This window comes from Spermophilus citellus, assembly GCF_964194105.1.
Source record: "Spermophilus citellus genome assembly, chromosome: 6".
NCBI lineage: Eukaryota > Metazoa > Chordata > Mammalia > Rodentia > Sciuridae > Spermophilus > Spermophilus citellus.
In genome coordinates this window covers 160,720,222-160,741,143 of record NC_138187.1, presented here as the reverse complement: position 1 = coordinate 160,741,143, position 20,922 = coordinate 160,720,222, and the positions used below count along the sequence as shown (strand labels likewise).

At 44.9% G+C, this 20,922-nt stretch overlaps 1 protein-coding gene across 1 annotated transcript; it reads left to right on the top strand.

Moving 5' to 3' along the window:
• Positions 1-328: 328 nt before the first annotated feature.
• Positions 329-20,469, top strand: LOC308651204 (flavin-containing monooxygenase 3-like; the record flags this gene model as incomplete). Its single annotated transcript, XM_081298155.1, has 8 exons — positions 329-460; positions 5,328-5,516; positions 10,450-10,612; positions 11,234-11,376; positions 14,162-14,361; positions 16,770-17,125; positions 19,198-19,270; positions 20,127-20,469. 8 exons carry the CDS (start codon positions 329-331, stop codon positions 20,467-20,469), a joined length of 1,599 nt encoding a protein of 532 aa, XP_081154281.1.
• Between the last annotated feature and the right edge of the window lie 453 nt (positions 20,470-20,922).

The following is a 20,922-nucleotide window of genomic DNA, read 5'->3' as shown; positions in this document are numbered from 1 at the left end:
CTTTGGTAAGAGTGAATGACAAAAGGCCAAACACAAAAAAAGATAAATTATCTGTATATAAATTATATATATATATGATGGATCATCAGTTTCTCAGTTTTGGAGATTAGACTAAAAGTGTTTCATGTCTTGGAAGAAAACATTTTCTTTGGAAATTAGAGACATACAGAATATAGTTTGATTACTAACCAGAATTCTGAAGTCTTTTTTTTTTCATACTGTTTTCTTGGGTGCAAAAGGAAAGATTTTTATTATGCCAAAAAGCAACACACAAAAAAATACGTTTTCAGAACTACTGATGCAATCAATGTCCTTTGCCCAGGCAGCCATGGGGCGGAGAGTGGCCATCGTTGGAGCTGGTGTCAGTGGCTTGGCTGCCATCAGGAGCTGTCTGGAGGAGGGGCTGGAGCCCATCTGCTTCGAGAGGAGCGATGACGTGGGCGGCCTGTGGAAGTTCTCGGTGAGTGGGCGAGGGTGCGGGAGGCGGGCAGCAGAGGGGAGGTGAGCAGCACACCATCGAACACGGCTTCCAAACTGGCCACCTGGTAGTTAAAATCCCTACTGGAATCCACAAACTAGGTCAGGCTGGGAAGCAAACTCCTCTCAAGTTAGAGGTCACCTAGGCAACAGGCTACCTTTGGAAGTTGGCCCTGTGAGCCAGAACTCACCTCTGGGTAAATCATTAATAACCGCCATTTGGATATGAAATCCAGGGTCAAATAATGGTTAGGTTTATATTATACACACATATAAGTATTTCACTCATTTAGAAAACCCGAGGCTACCAAAGGTCCTCCTAGTGATTCTGTCCACAGACTTTAAAGTTCCGGGTGCCTTTGCTCTTGGGTGGTCACCTCTGCCGAGCATTGTTTGGCTGTGGGGCTGGGGTCATTTCTGCGCTCTCTGTCCTGTTCCCTTGGTTGAGTCTGTAGTCATGCCAATGTCATGGTCTCGGGGACGCTGCAGCTTTGAGTGTACTTTGAAGTTGGTGACCGGACCCTTCCAGCTTTGTTCTTTTTGCTCAAGATTGGGGCGGGGCTACTCAAGGTCTCTTGCACTTCCATGTGGATTTTAGATTATTGTCTCTAGTTCTGTGAGGGATGACATTGGTATTTTGATGTGGATTTCACTGAATTTGTAAATTGCTTTGGGTAGTATGGACATTTTAACATTTAATTCTCTCCATCCATGAACATGGGAGGTCTTCCTATTTTTGAGAAGTCCTGTTTAATTTCTTTCATGAGACTGTGCCATTTTGATTGAAGAGGTCTTGGGGTTGTAGCTCAGTGGTTGAGCACTTGCCTGGCATGTGTGAGGCACTGGGTTTGATCCTCAGCACCACATAAAAAAATAAATAAATAAAACAAAGATATTGTGTCCATCTACAACTAAAAAATGTTTTAAAGAATTTATACATAGGTTGTTGTTGTTGTCGTTGTAAATGAGACTCCTCTCATGATTTCTTTCTCAGCAACCTCGTTATTGGTTGGAAAAGGGACAGCTTCTTTAGTAAAAGGTGTTTTGCAAACTGGTATTCACATGCAGAATGTTGAAACTTGACCCCTCTTGCCCTTTGAAAATTAAACTCAAAGTGGATCAAAGACCTAACCTGTAAGACCCAGCACCATAAAAGTACGAGAAGAAAACACACAAAAACACTTCAAGACACTGGTATAGGGGAACCAGCCTAGGTGTCCGATAGCAGGTGAATGGGGAAAGAAAATGTGCTGTATATATACCTAGTGGAACATTATTCAGCCTTATAAAGAATGATAGCCTCTCATTTGCAGCAAAATGTATGGAACCAGAGGACATTATATTAAGTGAAGTCATCAGACACAGACAAATTCTGCTGTTCTTTCTCATGTGTGGATATTTTAAAAAAATCATAATGTATGTAGTGATTCCTGGAGGCTGGGAAGAGCAGGGACAGAGAGGAGCATAGGAAGTTTGACAACAGGCACCCACACACAATTAGAAGTAATAAGTTCTAGTGTTCTACAGAACAGTGTGGGAGCTACAGTTCACGATGCCCTATTCTAGATCTATGAGTTACTGGTATAGAGGAGCTTGAAGGCTCTAAACACAAAGTAATGACAAGGAGGCGGGAAGTTCATCACCCGGACTTGAACAGCATGTATAACACCCGCACACTGAAATATCACCCTGGGATGTGCACCATTATTACACATCAGTCACCAGGTCATTTAAAATGTCAAGCCAGGCATTATGGTGCATGCCCATGATCCCGGCTACTCAGGTATTTGAGGTCAGCCTGGGAAACTTTGCAAGATCCTATTTAAAAAAAAAAAGTATAAAGAAATGGAAATTTTAACTGCTTTGATTTGTCATTACACAGTGTATACATGTATTGAATCATCACACTGCACCCTATCAATCTGTATAATTGAAATATTTTTTTAATTTAAAAATTAAGGAGTTTCAGGTGCTGACTTTGGCCTTGTAAAACCACATAATCAATGAGACAGCTGTGTGACAAAATAAGTGTGGATGTGCTGCCCATCTCATCATCCATCATGGAAATCCACCAGCAGAGAAGCACAAATGTACTCATCAAACGTCCTAATCCCTGAGGCCTGTGGAAGTTGCCTTATAAGAGAAAGGGATGTTTGTGCTGGGATTAAGTTTAAAATATCGAGATGGAGCCAGGCACAGTGGAACACACCTCAATCCCAGCAACTAGGGAGGTTTAGGCAGTAGGATTGTGAGCTTGAAGCCAGCCCCAGAAACTTAGTGAGGCCTTAAGCAACTTAGTGAGACCCTGTCTTTAAATTTTAAAAAAGGGGCTGGGGTGTGGTTCAGTGGTAAAGCATCCCTGGGTTCGATCCTCGAGATATATATATATATATATTTGAAGATGCACAGAGGAAGCACAGGCCCAGGAACACAGGTGGCATCTGGACACAAAGAAGCCAAGGAATGCTGGTGTGCACCAGAGCTCTGAGGGGCAAGGAGTGGCTCCTCTCCTGAGCCTCTGGAAACCAGCACGGCCCTGCTGACTTTGGGGCCCAGAGATGCTGATTTCTGATTGCTGACCTCCAGAACTACAGGAAAACCAATCCTGTTCTTTAGGCCACCGTGCTGATGGTAATTTACTACAATAGCCACAAGAAACAAATGGAGTGACTTACTCAGGGGTTCCTAACTCTTTCACCCCCACCAGGGGGTTACAGATCACAAATGCTGTGGGAACAGCAGTACTTCTCAGCCACCCAGGACTCTGCAGCCACACCCCTGTACCCAGGTTGTATTTCCAAATTCCATCAATTTTATATTTTCATTACCTTTAATTTCTGAAGTCAGCATTTTACAATATCTCAACTGTCTTTTCTTTCAGAAGGCGTCAGACGCCACTTAAGTGTGAGAAACTAAGGGTGCAGACAGTTGACATTTGCTGCTATTTCCTAGAGCACTTTCCTCTGCCCACCTAGTTCTTCTAAACCTGATTCAAATCCAAATAGCATAATTCCCTATCCTTTGAGCACAGAGAAAATAAGGTGCTTTATGACCAGGCCACAGGTCTCAGTGAAATGTCTTTCTTTCTCAGAGCTCTCCAAATAATATATCGGTGAATTTCAAGGATATAGGCAAGAAGTTTCATGGATGAGGCTCTTTTCTCTGAATTCACCCTTTCTTAACTTCTTCTGTATCTTTTCTAGTTTACAAATAGGAGGAATGTCTATTGTTGGAAATGTTTGGGATCAGAAGGTTTTAGGGTGGATTTTTTTCAGAGTTTGGAATATTTGCATATATACAATGAGATGCCTTGGAGATGAGATCTGCGTCTAAACACAAAATTCATCTGTTCCTGATGTGCACCTTACACATGTAGTGAAAAGGCAATTCTGTGCAATATTTTACTGTTCCTGTGTTTCATCTGCAACCCGTCATGTAAGCACAAATGTGGAATTTCCCACCTGCAATGTCTATGTTGGCATTTGAAGAGTTTCAGATTTGAAAGCTTCTCAGATTTTGCATTTTCAGGTTGAGATGCTCAAGTTGTATCAACTTATTCCTTGATGTGTATTCTCTAATTTATTGATATAGCTTCGGTCGAACTTCCTGAATTCACTGAATTACTTACCAGGCTGCAGACATGCTGGCTTTGGGCATGCGTGCAACATTCTAATTTGTACTAAACATTCATATTCTGGGGGTCCTAACAGCTGTGAGTTGCATGAACCCTAATTAGAGATTCCCAGTGCTCGGTACTTGTCATTATGAACCAGCAACAGGAAGATCTGCAGTTGATCTTTCATCAAAATCCAGTTTGCTGATTTATTGTTGGGGGAGCTGCTGAGATAGAAAGGTACTGTGGCTGTGCCGTGGTCACAGAGTGCCTCGGTGGCTCCACAGAGGCGTATCAAGGTTCGTCTCTTCTTAACCTAAGATGGATTTTCCGTTTGATGCTTTTCACTGTGTCACTGTCTTGCATGTGGAGCTCCCAGCTCTATCAGGTGTGTCGCAGGAGTCTCGCACAGTGACCTTTGACTTCTGTTTGTCTCACTCTGTACTGGGACTGCCAGCCTTCACTGAACAGCTCCTTGGGTGCTTTTAAAGCTCCTGGCCAACGCTCTCAGAGTGGGACAGACTCTGTTTGGTAAAGTGCCCCAGTTGATTCCAGCATGTGGCCAAGATGAGAACCACAACACGGGGTCCCGATCTTCTCCTCACTATCATTCCTTAATGTTCTTTTTTCTTTCTTCATCATCACTTCATGGCCTCTCTAAGATTTTAGAAGGGTGGTTCTTTCTATAGCTTCTCAGGATTAGTAGAACCAATTTGGATACTTTTTCATTTCCGAAAGTTAAAACTTTGTTGCCTATGTAAGTACCATAAATGCAATGTGTTTGGTTCAAAATAGATACTTTATATATGGTGGAAAGCTCAATTTTTAAAAGATTAAATTTTAAAGTGTTAACATTTACATATCTTATAAATAGTTGGCAACCACCTGTCACTGTTTGCTGTTATACATTGAACACTCATTTATAAACTGACCACTCATGCTCACGAGGTGACACATTGAAATCATTCAAGATTGAAATTTGGAAAACATCCATCACCATGTTGAATTCCTTGAGGAGATAAAATAATTCTAGTTATACATTTCTTAAAGGACATAATGAAACTAGTTCCCTTAGAAAAGAAAATGTGAAGAAAAGCAGGTCCTTCCACATTCTGTGGAAGATTTGCTGGAGTGAAGTTGACTTATGTGTGGTCTTACTGAGTCTCCCTGTGGGTGATTGTTAGAACTGCTGTGAATACGATCAGAAAACTCAGGTACCAGTTTCCTTCACTCACAGGAACGTGTGGAGGAGGGCAGGGCGAGCATCTACCCATCAGTCTTTGCCAACTCTTCCAAGGAGATGATGTGCTTTCCAGACTTCCCCTATCCTGAGGACTTCCCCGTCTTCATGCACAACAGCAAGCTCCAGGAATACATCACCTCATTTGCCAGAGAAAAGGGCCTTCTAACACACATACAATTTGAGGTAAGAAATAGCTAACCTTAGGGGTCCTGATGAAGAGGTTCCATTTTTCTTCTCTTTTTTTTTTATTGGTTGTTCAAAACATTACAAAGCTCATGACATATCATCTTCCATACATTTGATTCAAGTGGATTATGAACTCCCCTTTTTTACCCCAAATACAAGTTGCAGAATCACATCGGTTACACATCCACATTTTTACATAATACCATATTAATGACTGTTGTGTTCTGCTACCTTTCCTATCCCCTACTATCCCCCTCCCCTTCCCTCTCATTTTCCCTCTCTATCCCATCTGCTGTTGTTTAATTCTTTCCCTTGTTTTTTCCCCTTTCCCCTCACAAACTCTTCTATGTAATTTTGTGTAACAATGAGGGTCTCCTTCCATTTCCATACAGTTTCCCTTCTCTCTCCCTTTCTCTCCCCCCACTCGTCTCTGTTTAATGTTAATCTTTTCCTGGTGCTCTTCTTCCCTGTTCTGTTCTTAGTTGCTCTCTTTATATCAAAGAAGACATTTGGCATTTGTTTTTTAGGGATTGGCTAGCTTCACTTAGCATTATCTGCTCTAATGCCATCCATTTCCCTGTAAAATCCATGGTTTTGTCATTTTTTAGTGCTGCATAATACTCCATTGTGTATAAATGCCACAGTTTTTTAATCCATTCATCTATTGAAGGGCATCTAGGTTGATTCCAAAGTCTAGCTATTGTGAATTGTGCTGCTATGATCATTGATGTGGCAGTATCCCTATAGTATGCTCTTTTAAGGTCCTCAGGGAATAGACCGAGAAGGGCGATAGCTGGGTCAAATGGTGGTTCCATTCCCAGCTTTCCCAGGAATCTCCATACTGCTTTCCATATTGGCCGCACCAATTTGCAGTCCCACCAACAATGTACAAGTGTACCCTTCTCTCCACATCCTCGCCAGCACTTATTGTTGTTTGACTTCATAATGGCTGCCAATCTTACTGGAGTGAGATGGTATCTTAGGGTGGTTTTGATTTGCATTTCTCTGACTGCTAGAGATGGTGAGCATTTTTTCATATACTTATTGATTGATTGTATGTCCTCCTCTGAGAAGTGTCTGTTCAGGTCCTTGGCCCATTTGTTGATAGGGTTGTTTGTTATCTTATTGTTTAATTTTTTGAGTTATTTGTATATTCTGGATATTAGGGCTCTATCTGAAGTGTGAGGAGTAAAAATTTGTTCCCAGGATGTAGGTTCCCTGTTTACCTCTCTTATTGTTTCTCTTGCTGAGAAAAAACTTTTTAGTTTAAGTAAGTCCCATTTGTTGATTCTTGTATATAACTCTTGGGCTATGGGTGTCCTATTAAGGAATTTGGAGCCCGACCCCACAATATGTAGATCGGAGCCAACTTTTTCTTCTATCAGGTGCAGAGTCTCTGATTTGATATCTAGCTCCTTGATCCATTTTGAATTGACTTTTGTGCATGGCGAGAGAAAGGGGTTCAGCTTTTCTTTTAACTATTCTTTTCCTATTTGACAACATTTTAAATAGGGTGGCTTCTCCAATCCTAGATTCAGAGAACATAACTTATGTTATGTTCTCTGTCTTAACTTATGTCTATAACACATGAGAAATTTACAAATATTTGACTACATAAAATTCTTGGACCAAAATGGCACTAACTCAGAAATCAATAACAAATAAATAAATGCAAAATATCCAGAAATTTAGAAATTAAAGACTCTTAGTCAGGTGCACTGGTGCATGCCTGTAATCCCAGTGATTCAGGAGGCTGAGGTGGGAGGATTGCAAGCTTGAGGCCAGCTTTACACAACTTAGTGAGACCCTGTCTCAAATAAAAAATAAAAAGGGTTGGGGATGTGGCTGAGTGGTTAACCACCCCTGTGTTCAATTGCTGTCACACACACCAAAAAAACAAAAAAAAAAACCCTATTTTTCTAAATAACATATGGGTCAAAGAAGAAATTTAATGAAAATTTTAAAATATCTAGAACTGAATATTTAGACTGTATGCATTAGTACTTGAGCTATCCTTTCATGAAGTTATAAACTTAAATGTTTGCAATAGAAAGTGAGAAAGGTTTAAAAGTCATAAGTTAAGGAATTTTAAGAAATTTATAGAAGAAAAACATAATGAACCCAAAGAACATAGAATGAAAGTGATAATAAAGTATTAATTAAATAGAAATCAAAATTGAAAGTACATCCTTTGAAAAGTCTAATAAAATAAGCAACAGACAAATAGCTGGAAAAAAAATGAGCCAAGACAAACAAATAACATTGAGAAAGAAAAAGTAGACAGAATAGATACAGGTAAAATTTAAAAATATAACCAGAATACTATAAAAGTGTTTGCTAAATAATATTTTAATTTGTTCAAATCTTTAAAATCTTTTTAAAAATGTTTTTTAGTTGTAGATGGACACAATACCTTTATTTTATTTATTTATATGTGGTGCTAAGGATAGAACCCAGTGCCTCACATGTGCTAGGTGAGTGCTCTACTATTGAGCCACAACCCCAACCCCTTAAAATCTTTTTTAACATACCAAAATTCACTCAAGAAGAAGTAGAAAGCCTGATAAGTCTTTGGTGATTTATAATTTTTGACTCAGAAATTAGAAATCTTCCATAAAATAAGTAAGAAGATAGTTCCATAGATGAGTACTTTCAAATTTGCAATGGACAAATTATTTCAGTATTTTACAAATTCCTTCGGAAGTTAAAAATAGGTGTTTTCCAAACTCACTTATAACATTATAACCTTAATATCAAATGCAGAAGGCTGAGGTTGTGGCTCAGTGGTAGAGCGCTTGCCTAGCACATGTGAAGCCCTGGGTTCGATTCTCAGCACCATATTTAAATAAGTAAAATAAAGGTCCAAAAAAATTTTTAACTAAAAACAAATTTTAAAAAAATATCAAATTGGGCTGGGGGTGTGGTTCAAGCGGTAGCATGCTCTCCTGGCATGTGTGGGGCGCTGGGTTCAATCCTCAGCACCACATAAAAATAAAATAAAGATGTTGTGTCCACCGAAAACTAAAAAATAAATATTAAAAAATCTCTCTCTCTCTCTCTCTCTCTCTCTCTCTCTCTCTCAAAAAAAAAAATCAAATGCAGAAAATGTAAATAGGAAATAGGAAAATTATAGGCCAGTCTCCCTCCAGAAAATCAATCCAAAAATCCTTCAAAAATGATAGCAGCAGAGTATTTTAAAAAATTAACAGTTTTTATTGAATTGAGTTTGGTCTAAGGATGCAAGATTTTAATATTATAAAATATAAAGATGTAATCCACTATAAAAACCTATCATAGGAAGAAAATCATATGTTTAACAAATTCAAAAAAGACATTATCTTAAACTCAACACCCATTTGTGTTTGAAAGAAAGATAAAAAAAAAAGGAGAAAATTCTCACCAAACCAAGATTAGAAGGGACTTTTCTTGACCCCTGAAAATATCCATTAACATTGTCTTAAGTCTGCACTGTTCAATATGGCAGCCTCCAGTCACACTGGAAAAAGATGTGTTTGAAGTGTAAAACGCACACTGGATTCCAACATCTTGCTATGAAAAAATATGAACTTCTTCACTAACAAATTTTATTTTGATTACATACTGAAACTCTACTGTAGTGGCTATATCAGGTTAAATTATACATTTTTTTCACTTTTAAATGTGACTGCTGGAAATTCTTAAATTACATATGTTGTGCATATGATATCACTAGTGGACAGTTATGTGCTGAAGAGCAAACAGAAACATTTCCCTCAAAATCCAGAAGGTGAGGACTCCTAATTATTATTACTTCTCTTCAATAATCTGAAATTTAAGAAACAATGGAGTAAATAAAGAAAAATAAAAGGAATGACCCAACTTGGAAGAAAAGCATCGTTATTGTAGATGATATGATCGTCTGTGTACTAAATCCAAACGAATCTACAAAAATATTAGAATTCGTAGAAATACAAAAAAGTTAGGCAAGGAAGTAGCCCACAAACTCAACATACAGAAATCAATTACATTTCTGTAAGCCAACAGCAAACAGAAACTATGATCCAAAACAGGTATGATTTACAGTAGCCTAAATAAGTAGGTAGATAGATAAAAAAATAATGTGATTCTAAAGAATGATGTACAAGATCTGATGGGTTCATATGTGACCGTCTTATTATTTTACTTCTTAAGTAGAGTGTCATACACATGTGTGTATTCTCTCAGATGTATGAAATACTACATAATAAAATCTCTAAGAACAATTAATACCAAATAAAAAAAATTATGCTTTCAATATAACCAGAAGAATTGAAAGATTTTTTAAAAAGAAGGAGCAGGCAGCCATTTAGCCATGACTAAAGGCTCACTGATGACGGACACTGGAGCTGCTGAGCACAGTCCCAGCAGCCTCCCCTCCCCTGGGAGGCCCGGGGAGGTTTAGACCTTCTCCCTCCGCCCACGGAACCAGAGATCTGGACGTGTGCTTTTACAAGCTTCCTAGGCAACTCTGACACCTAAGAAAGCCTGAGAGAAACTTGTGTCCTGATATAGATGATTTCTCTCACTTTAATACAACACTAATATTAACAGTGAAATGTCTAGAGGTTAGGATGCGGCTGCTGTTGCAAAGAGTGCTAGCTACCAGGGTGCTTTTGTGTGGCATGTGCCTCTTGTGAACTATGACTGAACTCACTGTTATATCTCAAAGAGTGTCCTTCTTGCACTGCAGAAAGTACTGGTGGTACACTACAAACCGTGCGAGAATAAAAAGCACACACCCACGCCACATGTCATGTTTTGATTTCTTTGAAGAGAATTTTGAATTTTGAATACGAATCTTACTAATGAATTTTTCCTAAGCCACTATCTATTAAGAGTATTTTTCATACTATTTCTTCCAAATCTACCTATGAGCATAGAAAAGAAGGCTTTCTTTTTGTATTTCTCTTAGACACTTGTATCCAGTATAAGTAAGCGTCCTGATTTCTCAACTACTGGCCAATGGGATGTTGAAACTGAAAAGAACGGTAAAAAAGAGTCGGCTGTCTTTGATGCTGTTATGATCTGTTCTGGACATCATGTCTACCCCAATCTACCAAAAGACTCCTTTCCAGGTAAGTCTGAAACGTAGGCCACCATCTACAAATTTGACAAAAAGGATTAAACTAATGATGTCTGTATTACTATGACTTCTGATGCTATAATAGAATACTTGAGGCTTTGGACTCATTAACAAATAAAAATGCATTTGGCTCGTGATTCTGGCTAGAAGATCCAAGTGCATTGGTGCTAGCATTCTAGCAAGGGACCCTTGGCTGCACCATCACACAGCGCAGAAATGGAAAGGGAGCCAGCCCTTTGCCAAAAGAGTAGATTCCGTGGTGGGACAGAAGCAAGAGGGATTGGGGAGCCTGGCTTGCTCTCTTGGAAATAAACACTCCACCAGACCAGCACTACCCCCTTCCAAGGGCAGCGCCCCCAGGGGTCACATTTCCTCCTTCATGGCCCCCCTCTTGAGGGTCCCACCTCCCCTCACCCCGCCACATTGGGGACCAGACTCCCAGCACAGAATCCTTTGGGGGACACACTCTACCCAGACCCAAGTGTCTTTTTTTCTTCAAATAAAATGCCAAGGTAAAAGGACATTCCTGCTCTATCTAATAGAGCATTAAAATTCCTCCTTTCTGTGACTTTACCCACCTGGTTAAAGGAGACGTCTCCCACTTGTCGTGCAGGTCTGGAGCACTTCGGGGGCCAGTGCTTCCACAGCAGGGAGTACAAGGATCCGGGCCTGTGGAAGGGGAAGCGAGTGCTGGTGATTGGCCTGGGGAACTCAGGCTCTGACATTGCCATAGAGCTGAGTCGAGTGGCTGAAAAGGTACCGCCCCACACAATCAGGGCCAGCACAGAAGCACATGACGACATTGAGAGGTGGGGTCTGCAATGGGGAGGGGGCACCTGGTGAAAGCTAAGAGGTATTTCACAAGGCCCAGCTTCCTAGGTGACAGGCAGGGGCAAGGAGTGATGCTGGCATCCAACAATCTTTTTTTGGGGGGGTGGGGGGGACAACCAGGGATTGAACATAGGGGCACCCAGCCACATCCCCAGCCCTATTTTGTATTTTATTTAGCTACACAGAGTCTCACTGAGTTGCTTAGTGCCTTGCTTTTTGCTGAGGCTGACTTTGAATTTATGGTCCCCCTGCCTCAGCCTCCCAAGCCGCTGGGATTACAGGTATGCACCACCACACCTGGCCCTGTGGTTTTTCTTCAACACATTGGTGCCTCACATCTGTCTGATTGACTCCTCTAAAACTGGAGTGGATTCAGGGTCAAAGTCATGACTCTGAGATTCGTGGGCAACTTGTTCACTGCCTCTGGGTCTCAGGTTCCTCATGCTGCATCCAAGGATATCTGTTGGAAGCCTCCTGGGTGCTGGGCACTGGGGTGCGTGTTGGAGGGAGCGAGAAACCCAGCAGACATTGGCCTTACATGGAACTCCGTCTAGTGCAAAAAGACACGTGGAATAAGTAAATGCTCAAATGTGCAAGTTAAAGCTGTGAAAGGACTAGAAAATCAAGAGACAGCCTGTCACCAGGCCATCAGTAGAGGACGCCTACTTCCTGGGGCAACTGGAAGGACCCGATGACCTGTACGCTGAGAACTAGAAGCTGAGAGAGAGGCAGATGTTAGAAAGTCTGGAAGCAAGGGGCTCAGTGTCTCACAGTCCTGTGGCTGCAGCTCAGGGGTTTGGGAAGGACGAGCTGAGGGGGTGGGGAAGATGGAGAAGATGGTGACATGGGTCCTCAGGGAATGAGCTCATACAGATGTCACCTGCTAGCTTGGGCAGATTCTGTAAGGGTTGGCACTCGGAATCCCAGAGATAGGAATCACATCTCCAGATGTCATAGGTCCCCAACATGGGTCATCCCAAGAGATGCCCTGGCCATCCACTACACATGTCCACCTTCACCTCATGGTGCTGCGGTCACTGAAGTGGGGCGATGGATACCGGACACAGGGTGTGAACACACATCTTGTGTGCCTGTTTACCACACTACGTGGCACAGGGAGAAACATAGGAACTCGGCCCCACGGCCTCTCTTCCAAGGAATCTAAGATTTAGCTCACCGACGCATGCGGATCCAATATGACGGCAAGAGCTCAGCAGAACGGGTGACCGCAGTGTAGGGGCTGCCACTGGAGGAAAGGGCAGATGCCAGGACCCAGTGCCTAAGTGACTGCAGACCTGGAGGCCTCACAGCAGGCGGACCAGAGCCCGTCCTCGACAGATCATGGGCTCACGGTGGAGGAGGCAGACGCTGCGCTTGGAGCGCTCATGGCAGGAGCAGAGGCGTGAAGATGGGAGGAGCCGCGCGCTCTCAGCTGCTGAGACTCCTCCAGCTGGATGGAGGCTCTCACCCTGGCGACCTGCGTCCTGCACCACGGTGCTCAACACCTGCGTGGAGAGGAGTCCTGGGAGGGTGGGACGACGGGAGCTCGCTTCACCCTGCCATTTACAGAAAGGGACTGAGGGCCAGAACTGCCTTCGTCTTCGTGGAGGCCCGACAGGACTGGAGCTGAAATTCTGGTCCTCCGCTGCCAAGAACCGAGGAGCTGCAGGAACTGAGTCAGGAAAGAAAGGGTGGGGTCGGGTGACGACGTCTTTTCAAGGACTTCAACAGAAGGCTAAATAATTAGAAATCATCCACAAGTAAAGGTAAATATTTAAGCCTCCTGAGCTAAGGAAAGGTATGATGAAACCACCATGGTGCCGTGGAATTTGTGTTTGTCCCCATGATGGATGACCGGGAAGAAGGACCATTTCCAAGGCTCTCAATTCATTGATCTTCAGTCTTTTGCTATTTGTCTAGCTTCCCTTATAAGAAATGCCTTTAAATGACACTATATATAAAAATGTTTTTTTGTTTTTTTTTAAAGAAAAGAAAAAAAACGACACTGTTTGGGATGAACAAAACCTGAGCAGGTGCCACATGCTCAGTGCTACTAGCCACGTTGTGAAGGTGGTAGCATTAAATTAGCCCTCGCACACACATGTCGTGTGGAGGCACTGCTCCTCCCCATGCTGACACCAGGAAGCCAGGATTTGAGCCTATGGCTTTCCAATTCCAAATTCCCTCCTTCTTTTAGGAAGGAGGCAGGCGTTTTTGTTCAAAACACCCGCTGTTAGATCATGGTTGCTTGTCTGTGGATGGCAGCGGTCAGGGAAGCTCTCAAGGAATAATGGCTGGAATTCCGTTATCTGTCACCTAAGCCAGGGAAGACTGGGTTAAAATGTGAACACTTGCCTGCACCCACCAGCAGGGCAGCTGACCTCAGATGGAATTAGCTCCAGTGAATGTCCCGGGAGTGCTCTCAGGATCCCTTTGAGATTTTCCCAAGTCGAGGTGACTGATGGTCTGAGCCTTTTACTCCTGCATGGGCCAGTCACTGCCTGCAGGGGACTCAGGAAGGGCACAAGACCTCGAGGGAGACCCATCACTTCAGCCAAAGCAACTCCCAAAGAGGGCTGGGTGCTGAGGGATTCCTGCAGCAGCACCCGGGGAGCCGGGTGATGACCCCATTCCGACAGGGGACACGGGGACGCACATCACAACGTCCACTGTAAATGTGCAGCTTTCACGGTTGACTTGATGTTTGCAGGTCGTCGTCAGCTCCAGAAGTGGCTCCTGGGTGCTGAGCCGGGTCTGGGATGATGGCTACCCCTGGGACATGGTGTTCATCACGCGCTTTCAGACGTTCCTCAAGAACAGCTTGCCCACAGCCATCTCCGACTGGTGGTACATGAAGCAGATGAACTCAAAGTTCAAGCACGAGAACTACGGCTTGATGCCTCTAAACGGGTAACATAGCGGGACGTGGTGTTTCTGCTGAGTCGTTTCAGTGTCAACAACCCTGAAAGTGTGTTGTAATCACAAAGCAAATCAAAATATTGGTGTAGTGATCACATTTCATACATCAGAGGATCAAGAGCTGCCAGTCTTAGGAGTGATTTCCACCCACCCTCCGTAGCAGATTTACTCGACTGCACAGTCACACAAGGCTTAAGCAATCGGTTCCTACGATAATCATAATAGCTCTTAATGTTTTAAGTACTTAATTCACTTCAGAGTCTTCTGAAGCCTCTGCTAGGCTCCAATGTGTATTATCTCATTTTATCCACACAACTTTGAAGAGAGCTCCATTAGCATCCCCATTTTAGAGACAAGAAAACTGAGGTCCAATGTAGTTCGTAACTTTACGAAGTCCCTCAGCCAGCAAGTAGAAGTAGCATTCAAAACAGCCAGATCTGCTGGCTCCAGAGCCCCTTGGCCACGTGCTCGCTGCCTCACACTGAGTGGCAAAGTCAAACAAGGCAAGAGAGCTTTCCCGGGGGACACTCTCATTGCACACCCCCAGCCAGTCCCCCTCACTGAACTATGGCCACATCTGGAGCTTCCTCCTCAGTGGCTCCTCTAACTCTTCCAAGCCCATCTCACGGTAAGAAATGACTCTGATGTGGAGTGAAAACCAAACCTCAGAGTGAATTCATTAATCAATAAGTATCAGTTGAGCATTTATTACCTGCCAGTCCCCGGTTAGGTCCTGTGGATACAGCAACAAGTAACAGAAACCCAACGAGCTAGAAAGAGTGGCCCTCGTGGGTGGGCTGCCATGAGAAGAAAGGGCCAGCAAGGCGGTGGCCGGCGCCATCAGGACAGTTCCCATCAGGGTCCTCAGGGGGGGCCTCAGAAGAGGACTTTGAGGGAGACTTCAGAGGTGAGGGATGGGCCTGGGGATGTGCATGGCCCGCTGCCTGGAGGCTTGGTGACAGGATCAACCTGACTCCTGGGAAGGGGAGAAAGGCTGCCGAGGAGCCAGCCGTGGGACCTAGTGGGCACTGTGGGGAGTGACAGGAAGCCACAGGCATCTGAGCATGTCAGGGACAAGATCTAAGTTTGCACTGAAGGTCACTCCACTGTTGTGGTCGCCACCCCAGGCAGAGGGCAGAGCCGGCAGCAGTAAAGGACCAGTTCAGAACTACTGTCACACCCAGATGACAGGATGGCGGCTTGGACACAGCTTGCCAGCAGTGAGGGGTCAGAAGTGGCAGATTCCAAGGGAGCCCAAGGCAGACCCAGACAGGATCTTCTGTTGGGCTGGATCAAGGATGTGAGAGCAAGGAGGCGCTGGAGGACGGAGCAGGGTGGGGTTGACACTCGCTGGCGGGGGAGAAGACTGCGGGGAAGCAGGGGTCTCATCTGAGACAGAGGAGCTCAGGATGCCGAGCACCTGCTGCCACATAATAACTAGCCCCTTCCTCCAGTTCCACAGTGGGCTCAGACGATCTGTGTCCACTAGGTTTGTTACTGAGTAAAAAATAGTGGAACTCGCTCTTTTCAGACTTCCAGGGCCCAAAGCTTCAGACCGGCCCCCTCCTTTCCTGGCCAACGAGATTCCTAGGTGCCCTGTCCCTCACCTGGGGGAGCTCAGGCCTTGTCCCTCTGTGACAGCCCAGCTGCACTAACCCACCTTCCACCTTCTTGCTCCTGTTGGACTTTCTTTGTATTACAACAGCCAGGCTGGAGTTCACTAGGAGCAGCAGCTGACAGTTTTCAGCACTGGAGCCCATGCTAGAGACTGCAAAATTCCTCATGTTATTCAGGTCTCCCAGCCACCTGAGGCAGGTATGAGTGTTAGTGCCAGACAAGAAAAACGAGGCACAGAGAATCTAAGAACCCTTGATTTTATCCAGGTTCACAGGTAATAAATAGGTAGCAAAGAAAAAGTACAAGCAGCAGGCACTCTCACATTAGGACTTTTCCCTATAAGGAAAAGGAGTATTCACCGGGTTTCACTCGGGTCTCAGGCCAGAGAGGCTGGAATTAGGGAGGGGAGGGACTCTCACTCCTCTTGAGCGTAGGATTGTAACTTGGGCTTTGAAAGGAGAAAAGGCAAATGACGGGAAATTGTTGTAAAGGCAAAGCTCAATTTAGGGGGAAGGGGCTCTAAAGCACACCGCCTCATTTTGGTTGGGTGTGGGGTTCATGCTTGGATTTGGAACGAGCGAGGGATGGGTGAGAAGGGGAGCCGCCTAGAAAACAGATACGGGGTCAGCCAAGCTGCCTCCCTGCGGTTTTGTTTTTTTTAACTGTTGGTGACTCCACAGCTCAGAAAAAAAAATTCCTGGGTGGTATTCTCCTTCCCTATCAATTTGTGTATGACCCAGGGGGAATGTTGCTGTTCTAATGCTTGTCTCCGTGTCCTACAGAGCCCTGAGGAAAGAGCCCGTGTTCAATGATGACCTCCCCGCCCACATCCTCTGCGGCAGGGTCTCCATCAAGCCTAATGTGAAGAAGTTCACAGAGACCTCGGCCATTTTTGAGGACGGGACGGTGTTTGAGGCCATCGACTGCGTCATCTTCGCCACAGGCTACAGTAATGCCTACCCCTTCCTTGACGACTCCATCATCAAAAGCAGGAACAACGAGGTCACCTTGTACAAAGGCATCTTCCCGCCTCAGCTGGAGCAGTCGACCTTGGCTGTGATTGGCCTGGTCCAGTCCCTGGGGGCTGCCATCCCCACAACGGACCTGCAGGCCCGCTGGGCAACCCGAGTCATAAAGGGTAAGCAGCCAGAGTTCAGGGACGGGTGCTCATGACAAGGTCATTGAGTCCTTGAGAAAACCATGGTCCTCATCACAAAGATCCCATCTGGTTTGGGGCATCTGTAACTCCATGTTCCTCAATGCTCTGTTTTATAAGCGATTGAACTCTATCACGTCGGACTACGATGTGCAGGAGTAAGAGATTGTTAGAGAAGCTTTTTGTCACTTATAATTCCTTCCAGCTGATGGTCACCAGCGGTCATTCATTAAGAACACCTGAGTTCTTAATCTTAAGTGCATGACAGCTTCATAAAATTGTGATTTCAAAATTCAGTGGGATGACATCGCTTGGAAGGTTAATAGGAAAAGGCGCTTCAAGCCCTTATCCAGCCGCTCAGGTGTCCACGGCCATGGTCAGCCTGGTGCTAGGTTTGCCTCCATCATCTTCCCTCTGTGCGTCCGTGAAGGAGAAGCAGTGCATGATCAGAGGCAGAGAGTGCTAGGTGTGGCCCAGGGTCCGTTTCTAAGATAGAAGAGGACTGACTTTCTATGTTATTAAAAAAAGAAAAAGGACACAAGAGACCTGGCTGGGGCCGGTAAGGAAGGCCATCAGTGTCCTCCGGTGGCGGGCCCTGGGGTCAGATGCACGGAACTTCTGCAGTTGTGTGCAGAGGCACATCACAAGACTAAGTAGGCTCCCATGATTAGAGGGCAACAAAGTTCGTTGCACAAAGTTGAGTTGCACCTTGAGCCATAAAATTTCTGGATGAGGAAGGCTGGGTGGCCTGCTGCCTTTTACAGCCATAGCTGAGGCTCCCGGTCCTACCACGGCTTATGGGGTTTAAAGATTCTTCCACTCACAGGAACTTGGAGGCTACCTCTATCCATCCTGGCCCCCCCTCACCACCAGGCCTCCCACCCTCAGTGATCTCCCTGCAACTCCCTGACTCCCCCACCCCAGGCAGAGGGTGCTGCTGCCCAGAGGCTGATGTTGCTCGGGGAGGCAGCAGACAGGAAGACAATGGCTTGAGGTTGCCCTCGGTGCCACCCAGGGCTCAGGCCCAGAGAAACTGGAACCTAAGGAAGGGAGGACACTCACTCTCTGTGAGGACAGGAATTGTAACTTGGGCTCTACAGAAAGGGAACGCTCAGACTTAGGACAGATAGGAAATAAAGCCAGCAGCCTCTTTTGGGAGAACCAGAGGACCAGGACATCAGGGCCAGTAAGAAGCAGCCCAATGGCAGCAGCTGGTGGACCACGAACACAGTAGGTTTCTTCCCAAATCTCTTCCTGCCCAAGGACAAGACGGGTTCCCAGGCGTGGAAGCAGCTGCTCAGTGACCCCACCTCTCAGGAGTGACGGAAGGGGTCACTGAGCAGCTGTGCCGGTGGGGCCTAAGCTTAACTCTTTCCAAAGTGATTCCAAGATCGCCAAAGAAGCCATCCTAAATTGGAAGGGTCTCTGGACAGAAACCATTCGGGCTTATTTCGGAGAACTCTGTCAACCTTTGTGAGCAGCTCCATGTCAGATCTTGTCTTCTGAGGCTCTTCTATGTTCTTGATGACTTGGGGACAATACATGTCCTTTATTTTCAGGAAGACCTGTGGGTGGTCCATGGGAGCCTGGAGGCTTCACTAAATTCTGTATCTTACTTGCTCGAAATTCCCTCTTCCAGCAAAGCAGAATTATTTCCTATGGAGTTTTGTTTGGTTGGTTTTTTAAAAAAATATCGAAAAAACATCCTGCCAGTTCACCTCTGTGTGGCTTTAAAATATGACTGAAAAATTAGAATATCATCCCTGAAACTGATATAAAACATCTGGTAGTCAGTTTAAGAATAAAGATAAAGCTAATCAGACGGTGGTTTTGAATTATTGTGAGGTGTCTCAGTTCTGAGAAGACGAGGAGTGGAAGCGGATCATTGTCTGTCTCAGAAATCACCTGTTCATGTCTTCAGCATTTTATTTTACTAAACCGAAAAAAAAATGGGAATAATTAATGTGTCTTTTAACTTGTTAACAAGGGAAAGTGGGAGGCTCTTGCTACACGAGAGTTGTTCACCTGTTGTCTTTTCTTTCCATCTCTCTCAGGAACTTGTAGTTTGCCTTCTAGGAATGACATGATGAGTGACATTGATGAGAAAATGGGGAAGAAGCTCAAATGGTAAGAGCGCCTGTTGTTGGCGAGGTCCAGGGGTGTGGGAATCTGTGGGACTCCTTGTCTCAAAGGGTCCTAAATGAGGTCATCAGGGTGACAGCTAGGAGCCACATCCGTCTCATGGAGAAGAGCTAGTGAAAATCTACTGTTAAACATAGACACAAGGTGACTAGCAGATGGGGAATCTGCGTGTTAAGGTCAGTGGTGTCCCTCTGGGTCTCTGGTAATACCTCCCAGAAAAGAGACCCAGGGATGATCAGAAATCAAAGGCACTGAGCTCCCAGCTGTGGAGTTCTGTCCTCTGGCCCATGCACCCTTCAAGGTGGCGATGACCCTTCAGATGCCTGATAGAAATGACTCACCAACACGGGGATGGGATGGCAACGCCCCCCCCCAGCTCTGTCCCTGATTAACCTGAGCAAAGAACAATTTATCTGTTTGCTAATGGGGATAAGAAATGCCCTTCTCAGCTGCCCTGCAACATTGGGGAATTTCCAAATGAGGTCGATATGCAGGTTCTATGAAAAAACTTCAGGGCTGGGGATGTGGCTCAAGTGGTAGCGCGCTCGCCTGGCATGCGTGCGGCCCGGGTTCGATCCTCAGCACCACATACCAACAAAGATGTTGTGTCCGCCAAGAACTAAAATAAATAAATAAATATTAAAAAAATCTCTCTCTCTCTCTCCTCTCTCACTCTCTCTTTAAAAAAAAAAAAAAGAAAAAACTTCAGTGTAGGCTGAACAAACAATCAAAGATTGATGCTGGTGTACCCCGGGAAAAGGAGGGGGCACCCTCCCTGTTCCTGTTCTAAATCAGGTTTGGCTTTGGTCACCCACGGTAGCGTTTCCTCCCCTGCCTCTAGGTTTGGCAAAAGCGAGACCATACAGACGGACTACATTGTTTACATGGACGAACTGGCCTCCTTCATTGGGGTGAAGCCCAGCATCCCGTGGCTATTCCTCACGGATCCCAGATTGGCCGTGGAAGTTTTCTTCGGCCCCTGCAGCCCCTACCAGTTCAGGCTGGTGGGCCCAGGGAAGTGGCCAGGAGCCAGGAACGCCATCCTGACCCAGTGGGACCGGACGCTGAGGCCCACGAGGACGCGCGCAGTGGGGGAGATGCGGAAGCCTAGCCTGCCCACCCAGCTCTTCAAGTTCCTGGCTCTTCCCCTTCTGCTCCTTGCTGTTTTCCTTGCGTGGGTCTAACCACCATTCCTGCCAGAGTCTCTGGGTCACTACTGGTAGGAACTTAGCTATTAAAAAATTGAGATTTCACACATCCTGCATTCCTGTTGGGGATCATTTAAAGCACCCTGCAGACACTGGGCGGTGAATCAGTTGCTTCCTAGGCTTTTAAGGAGACCCTTTCAGATTCATGTCACGGTCTCAGCAGATCATTAGCTATTTCGCCTTCCTTTCCACTCTCACTTCATGATCAGAATGGGCTTCTTCAGGTTTAAATCATCTCCTGAAACATTTCCTTCTTTAAACGTTGTTTAAATATGCGCTTCACGTGTAATCAAATACAAATCAAGCAGTTATCCTGGATATTCCTAGGCTGCCTCCACCATTTGCAGGATCTAGAAGATGGTCTGGCTTTGTGTTCTATTTTGTTTCATGTAGCCTGCTCTGGGCAATACCTCCTGTTTCCTGGCCAAG